The sequence below is a fragment of the Sinocyclocheilus rhinocerous genome, unplaced genomic scaffold (assembly GCF_001515625.1).
Source record: "Sinocyclocheilus rhinocerous isolate Xijiao unplaced genomic scaffold, SAMN03320098_v1.1 scaffold395, whole genome shotgun sequence".
NCBI lineage: Eukaryota > Metazoa > Chordata > Actinopteri > Cypriniformes > Cyprinidae > Sinocyclocheilus > Sinocyclocheilus rhinocerous.
In genome coordinates this window covers 3,134,096-3,142,334 of record NW_015660890.1, presented here as the reverse complement: position 1 = coordinate 3,142,334, position 8,239 = coordinate 3,134,096, and the positions used below count along the sequence as shown (strand labels likewise).

General features: G+C 38.1%; 1 protein-coding gene across 1 annotated transcript; it reads left to right on the top strand.

Annotated features, from left to right (window-relative positions):
- Positions 1-291: 291 nt before the first annotated feature.
- On the top strand, positions 292-5,655 carry LOC107725909 (intersectin-1-like). Its single transcript, XM_016535325.1, has 5 exons — positions 292-359; positions 805-901; positions 1,008-1,076; positions 5,063-5,155; positions 5,566-5,655. Exons 1-5 carry the CDS (start codon positions 292-294, stop codon positions 5,653-5,655), a joined length of 417 nt encoding a protein of 138 aa, XP_016390811.1.
- Positions 5,656-8,239: the final 2,584 nt, after the last annotated feature.

Sequence of the window (8,239 nt, the reverse complement as noted above, 5' to 3'; positions counted from 1 at the left end):
AGCTTTTGAACCCTATATGCATTCCAGAAGAATCATCACCAAAAACAACTCAGACCTCATCAGTCTTATGGTTTCTTCATTATGGCATGAGACAGAGAAGCTGATTGTCAATCAGTATGGAACAAAACCGCGTTCAGAAGTGTGAAGGAAACATATTGACATGGGACAATTCAATTAATCAAAAGTGTAGGGACAGTGGGTTTTATTAGCACCAGTGTGGTTGTTTTAGCAGCCCTGTGTAGAAATAACTATGATGTCTTTTGTATGCCGTCAGAGTATATTACCATTTGCATGAGGTTTACCAGCGCAGAGAGCAAACGAAAGGAGAGCGCAAAGAAACTGGAAGCTTTTCAGTCCAGGTGAGCTAGCAGAGATATTCTCATCCAATTGAATTTCACAAAATTATGCAGTTATACTAAAGCAAGAGACAGAAGGAGATAAACTAGCATTCCTGCTTACATTTGTGCAGTAATTGTGTTTAAGATACCGTGAAAATGGGCTGATGGTTGTAAAAAAAATTATTTTTTTAGAGTGCACATGATACAAAATGAACTTAAAGTCAGTTTGACTGTGAAAAATGTAACTTTTCTGCTTATTTATTTTTAGGATGGCTCATGCAAAGAGGTTTTCTCAAATCCCCATGTCTAAGGTTTCTATTGCAATTTTTTCATGCATGTTTTGTCTATGAGGATATAATTGACAGATTCATTTAAAACCTTCAGCAAAACTGCTAAACTTAGTTGGAAACATTAAAAAAGGCTAAATTATGATCTCATCATGTGCATTGTCTTACGATTCACTCAGTGCATGCGAGATCTTTGTCAGTCTTGGGAAGCAGGATGAGAGTCTGGAGGAGAGCACATGTCTGGAGAGCGAATGTCAGGAAAAGCAAGAAGAAAGGGTAAACTTGTTTACTACTTTACATCTCGTAAACCTCCAGAAGTCTGTGTTTAATAATGCATACCGACTTTCATTGCACATCTCAGCTGTTTTCTCTGTTCTGCTAGATCCGGCATCGACAGGAGCGCGAGCAGCTGGAACGAGAAAAGCAACATGAGATAGAGGAGCAGCAGAAGGTATGTTGACTAACATCAAAAAGTCACCGCAGGGCTATCGCTGCCGTCTGCAGTGATAACACTAATTATATCTGTCTCCAACACCCACAGCTTGAGTCTGTCCAGGGACGACAGACCTGCTTCATCAGACTTACATTGTCAGGCTAATTGTGCTTGATTGCATTACGTCTGCATTGTTCCTAACTTTGGCTGCTCATGCAGTGACCTCTGTATTGCATGGCCAGGTTACGCAGGTAAACATACTAATGCAAGAATTTCTGCTTAAAAATATTTAAAAAATAGAACTTTGGTAGTCTATTCAACTTTATTCAGGTTTTTTATGGCCATCAACCATCTGACTGACATGTCAGAAAATATCACAGAGAATGCATGGTTTTATCTAGTATTTAGGAGTGTGGTAAATAGATGATTCAACAAAAATACAGTCTGTGTGCAAAATAAATTGGCGCCAGATTCCAAGAACATTTGAACAGAAAATACTGGGACAAATCTGTGGAAAAGGTCCAATTTGTGTCCATCCAAAACTAATACTGATTATTTTGGGCAGAAACACAAAGGGGAATATACAGCTCAGCTTGTCAGCATCTGCTTTTCACGCTACTAAGTAACTCACATTTAGCTAATCTCAAATTTAAGTTACAAAAACCATAAACAAAGCTTATACTTGCATTTATATACTGCAAATATTGCTTATGATGTAAGTACCTTTGAATGAACTCTTATGCTAAATGAATAAATGTCTGTTTCTGGGGTTCTCAGAAGCTTAAGCCATCATGGTTGGTTAAACCTTTACATTTATGTACAGAAAGTACAACAAATAGAATTTTTGCGTTCACATTTGCCCAAATAGCAAAAGAAAGAAAAAAAAAATATTTTTAATGAACAGCATTTCCTCTTAAAAAGAGGAATAACAAGAGATTGATTGTGTTGATCAGAAGAGAGAAAGATGTCAAATATTCCATCATTCGCTTTGGTCGTTGTATTAGAAACACTCACGCAGCAGCGTTAACTAATTTTTTTAACATTAAAGTATTTAAATGTACATTCAATTTTTCAAAACGGAAAACTTAACAAAAAACTTTGCTAGATTTACAATGTTAATATCTGTGAAAACACATAATCAGTCTTACCCTTTAAAATGTTGATAAACTATGCAACCCAAGCTTGCAATTTTGCACTCATGTACGCGTTTTACAAGAAATCTGTGTTCAAAAATGAGTAAAAGAACTGTGGGCAGTTTCTGGGCATGAAAATCAAGTGTACCGTTAGTTCTGGCAGGTTACATTAGTCGAGCTTGAATCAGCTGACTCTTAGCTGATCCTCGTCTACCTATAGGCATTCCATGCCTATCATGACATTCTTATATAAGGTCTATTCAGTATAGTCTCACATAGCCAGACCTTCTGACTGACGGCAGAAGTCTGAGAATCATGGCCACTTGGAATGGCTTAGGACCACCCAAGAGGCCATATGACTGACAGGTAAAGCAACCAATCACATTTTGTTTTGTGCCGTGTCATGTTTAGGGGCGTGGAAATGTCCCCACAATAACACACCAGTGTGTAAAACTCTGGATGTATATGCTGCGAACTTTACATATTTCACATACTTTTGAAAATCCAGTGTTTAGTTGATCCTGATAACAGTTGCCACAGTTTCTGCTTCCATGTGGGGGTTTGGTGTCACAGCATCTTAGTTTCCAGGTAGAACGTTAAAAAATGTGACACATCCATCTCTTGGAAATCTTTTAGAATTCAACAAATCAGATGATGACTTTTATGCTCCTGAAGTGTTTCCAATTTTGTGTACCATATGCATCAGACATTCAGCCAAAAGTCTGTGGGTGTGATGTCTGAGACTGAGACTAATTCAGTATTATTCATCAGCTTTATCGTTTTGCTCAGGAGCTAAATACCCTCCTCCATCCCCAGCTCCACCTTTTGTGCACAGTCAGGACTTGGTCTTCTGATATTGAATCAGACTCCTTTATCTTATTTGCCAAGAACAGAACAATAAAGCCAATCCAAACTCTATGCTAATAACTAAGACTTCAGATGCAAGATGCAATGGTTCAGCACATGCTACCGTTTAGCTGTTAGCAGGACGCTCAGGGAGTGTGTTTGTGTAAGTTGATGAACCCCCAGCTGCACATGGTCTGCTGCCAGTGAAGTCCAAGACTAACAGCCAAGTGTGAGGTCACTGAAGGACAGCCATGTTGTTGTTGTCCACTTGGCTGCTGTCATAAATTCAACAGCTTGAGGAATTCCTGCAACGCCTAACTCAGGGCTCGCTTAAGAAGAAACCCCAATGGGATCAAGTTCAAAAAAGCGTAATTGCTCTTCCTTTCTTTGTCAAGTCAGTCAAATAGCCTTAAGCTCTGCCGTTTTAATTCCTAAAGGCTACAAACAGACAGTCCACCACTCTCACTTCCTTCCTCTCCAGCTGCTCGAAGTCTCCCGGCGAGTTTCCAGGTTTGCAGCACGTCCGTCCTCTGATTAATGTACAGGAGGGTCAGGGAGAAGTGCTTACTCTTCTTTCCCATGTGCGTACTATTTGATCCTGTTATCATTCATAACCTACATCCCCCAAACCACAGATCTCATCAGATAACCCCACCCTCTGTGTGTTTGTGAGTGTGTGTTTTTGGGAGAGAACAGTCTGTGACTGTTTCAATCCTCTGAGGGAAAAGGTGTTACAGTCTGTTTTTTCTCTTACTAGTATGAATAGAAGGCGATGTGTTTCAACGTCTTCCATATGTTGAGTACAGCTACGTTTACTGCCTGGCCTATAGCTGTGATTATCACTTTAGAGACAGGAAGTAGCACCCACAGAATATCTGACTGAGCCTGTAGAGGTCAAAGGTCAAGCCAAGCCTCATTCCTTCAGCCCTACATCAGGGTCTGCCTCACCAGATCGGCCTTTAGACACACAGGCTTGTTTCTAAGTAATAAGGGGTAAAAAATAACATCAGATGATTTTGAAATAAATAGCTGTGTAATTTCTGATGAAGATCAAACCAAGTTTATTCTTTGAGGTCTATTATGCAACCTTGCATCTCAAAAAATAAATAAATAACATAAAATATGCAGATTTGCATAAATACCTATTACCTAATTTGATGATTCTGTTCAAATAAATTTCCACATAATAACAAAGATTTTTTGCATTATATATATTTTTTGCTGTATATATATAGTTAATGCAATATATATCTTCAAAGAAATTATGCAAAATAAGCTTTTTTGAAAAAAAATCTGTCATTTTCTGTCGTTGTTTAGATGTAGTAAAACAGTCACAGATATAGCAGAAAACATCTGGGTTCTTTTTTTTTTTTTTTTTCTGTCACTGGCCATAATTCTAACCTTGAAATCAGAATTAGGCATAAAATTGTTTTCAGAAGCATTCATACATATGAACATTGGCTAAGAATTGAGCAAATAGTTGTAATCTGGCTTAGAGGAAAATATATAATGTCTTTGTGGCAGTTTTTCTGTGATTATTAAGAAACCATCATGATATTGACATTATAACCATGTTCATATTATCATATAACCAGTCTGATTAACATTAATGACTAATCAGTAATTAGCAACATGGAACACCCCAATAATGTTAAGAGGTAAAACAATCATAACAGAGGTTTTGAATATTATCTTAACAGTGCAGTAGAACAAACATGTAGTTTATTTCCCTGGGACAAAGATGATGGAAAATGGTTACATAAGGCTAAAATTGGTACAACAATCCTTGACTAACATTATAAGTGGACAGCAGGGTATAAAAAGAAAATGCTACAAAAATACAGCTCCCTTAATGTTATTTATGAAATTAATGGTTTCATAACAACAGCCTAATGTCATTACAAAGCTGCATGTTCCTCTTTCAATAGGCCCACCATTACACTCTTGTTTTCAGCATTGCTTAATAATCAAAACCCTGTTGAGAACTATGAACATGCTCTGTGTTTGTATTTGTGTCTGTGAAAGGAGAAAGACAAGCAGTGGAAAAGCCATGTGGCCGAGCTGGCGGTCCAACGCAAGGCCATCCATGCAAAACTAGACAGACTACGAGAATTTAGGGTGCGGTTTGACTGGACACACATGCCGATACACCAACACACATATGTAGAAACCCTACTATTGTTCCCAGGTACAGATGTGAGGCCCAAAAGCAGTATGACTGAATGTGACCAGATGTCTAATGCAAAGTATGCTAACCAATACCATACGTGCCTGACTTGCAGCAATGGACAGGTACAGATAACATCTACAGACACCAAAAAATCCTCATGATATTTTCATAACTTCAAATTCCAAGTTTTAAAACGAAACACTATTGCAACACATTGACTAAAGGAGAAAATGGTCCGTGGAAGTGGACAAACCACAAGGCATGTCCGCTTGAAATCTTCAAGCTTATAGGAAGTTCACTTACAATATATCTTCAAAAATCATTGTAGACATTAATGCATCTCTGTTTTCATTTCCAGGACTTTCAGAAGAAAGTAGTGCTTCATGATTTGGGTCTGGATCCAGGTTCTGAAAATGAATCCGTCAAGCAACTTCTGATGAGACTGTAACTGGGTTTAGTAAATAATTAAATAATTAAAGAAATGTAGCATTAAATTACTTGCTCACCAATGGATCCTATGCAGTGAATGTGTGCCTTTAGAATCAGAGTCCAAACAGCTGATAAAAACATCACAATGATCCACAAGTAATCCAGTCCATCATCTTTAACATCTTGTGAAGTGAAAAACTGCGGGTTTTAACTTCAAAACATTGCTTCTGGCTAAATCTGTCCATAATATTGCTTTCTCCAGTGAAAAGTTGTCTTGTCTGAATCAGGAGAGAAATATGCGCAGATCAAGCACCATTTACAAGAGAATACGGTTCTAAACAAATATGTGAATGGATTTTATTATGATGTTATTATGGATTATGAACTCATATTTTGGTGAGAGGTGACAGTTTAAAGTTAAAAACATTGCGTCTTAGCGATGGGTTTGTTTCTTACAAATATGCAGCTTTTTGCTTCACGTTAACTGACGGACTGGAGGGGTGTGGGTTACTTGTGGATTATTGGGATGTCTTTATTAGCTATTTGGACTCTCATTCTGACGGCCCCCATTCACTGCAGAGGATCCACTGGTGAACAAGTGATGGAATGCAACATTTCTCCAAATCTGTTCCGATGAAGAAACAAACTCATCTAAATCTTGAATGGCCTGAGAGTGAGAATTTTCAGGATATTTTCACTTTTGGGTGAACTATTCCTTTAACATGCTATCAAAGTCTTGAATGAGTTATATTGTTATGTAGTGATCATATATCTTTAGAAGATGTGTTAATATTTAAACCTAAAGCAGAAAGTGTGTATAAAATAACATGAGTGAAATCATATCTCTACCTCTTCTTTAAAGGCACTAACTGGAGTGAGTTAGAATAGAGTGAGTTATGGCTACTTCAGTGTTCAAAATGATTAAATAACAAACTCACTGACTCTGTGGCAAATAAATTACAGCTAACAACTTAATGTGTGTCACATGTCCGATCTTATATTGCAGCAGATGACTATAAATGGACAATAAATCGCATGACTGCGGTGAGGAGGGAGACCTGAGGAAAAAAAAGCGAGACAAACAGATGAGCTCAGATTCAAAAAGAGAACAAGAACCAATTAATTCTCTTGCCTTTCAGTGTCTTTTATGCATCTTTGGTGATCTCCAGCACAAAGGGTGGTGATGGAGAGAGACAGCTGAGAAAGGAGAATGCAAAAGAAAGGACAGAAGAGAAAGAAACAGGTGGTTCCAGTGGTACAGGTCTAGCATTAAGGGAGAACAGCAGAATCGTGTTACAGCATGTCTGACCCTCCAGGGCAGGAAAATGCCACAGTCTCCAGTGTCACACATCCTTGCATCCCAGAATTCTTTTCTGCACGCCACAACTCTACATCAGCTCAATGTGCTCTGTTGTGTTTATTTCGTGACAGGCACACTGAGTATGTGTAACTGGGCTGGACAGCTTTGATTAATTATCTACCCTTAATGTGCACTGCAAAACATGGAGTCTTTTCCAAAACTAGCGCACCAGTAAATAGTTATGGGCAATTCATCCCATCATACTGCTGCATTCCATCCGAAATGAAACATCCATCCAAGAGTAATTCCCTTTTGCATTCCCTGCCAGCTTTACCACTCATCCATCTCTCTAAACTCCAGTTCATTTAGCATATTAAATGTTTCTAAGCAATTTTGGCTTATTCAGCACTCATTTTGAGCCTTCTCGGCTATGACCCTTCATTATCATAAATATAATAAAAAAGTATAGATTTAGGGCTATGTTCAGACAGCATACGTATATCTGCACTATATACAGTATGTACTGTGCACATTATGCTCACTTTCCGTATGCATGGAATACCTGTAGACCTGCTTAATTTGCAGATAGATAGATAGATAGATAGATAGATAGATGATAGGTCCTTTACATGCATTCACATCATTCACTAGATGGCACAAGCTGATTGGCCTCTCCTGCTGATTCTACAGCCAATGAGATTGCTTGTTCAAAATTTGAATATTCTGGTTCAGTGTTTGCTAAAAGTCTGGTCCTGCAGCCACTATCAGAGGTCTTCTGAAATTCAGCACCTCAAGATAAGTGAACTTACCTTTTATTTTTCTTAAGTACAAAACATATTGTGTGGTCTGCATTTGTCAGTTCCTAAATGCAGCAAGCAAACACAAGGTTTAAATCATGTTTGATGTTTTGTGGTTGTTTATGTGATGCAAGGAGTGAATAATAAGGCATATAAGCAAAGCTAGCATGAGAATATAAATTTTGAAACAATAACGACAGCAGCAAGCAGTAACACAACCACCACTCCTCATTTTTTAATCCCTTTTAAACCAAGGCTGCGTCCAAAAGCCTAGGCAGCTGACTTGCTGCCTCGCTGCCTTATGAGGCATTGACTTTGCAGGCAGCGTTTTTGCACGAAGGCACCGCGTGAAACTGATTTCGGGCAGGCTTCTGAGGCAGCATAATGGTTTAATGATCTACAACAAAATAGAACGAGTTTTGATGATAACTAAACAAATATTTAATTATTATAATACTGATTTCTCGCAAGAAATAACATCAAAAGTGCAAAAAGTTAGTCAGAAA

Coding starts and splice junctions, on each gene's coding strand:
- LOC107725909 (XM_016535325.1), top strand. CDS start 292: ATGAGGTTTACCAGCGCAGAGAGCAAACGAAAGGAGAGCGCAAAGAAA. Junction 360..804: donor CTGGAAGCTTTTCAGTCCAG/GTGAGCTAGCAG, acceptor CGATTCACTCAG/TGCATGCGAGATCTTTGTCA. Junction 1,077..5,062: donor AGATAGAGGAGCAGCAGAAG/GTATGTTGACTA, acceptor TGTCTGTGAAAG/GAGAAAGACAAGCAGTGGAA.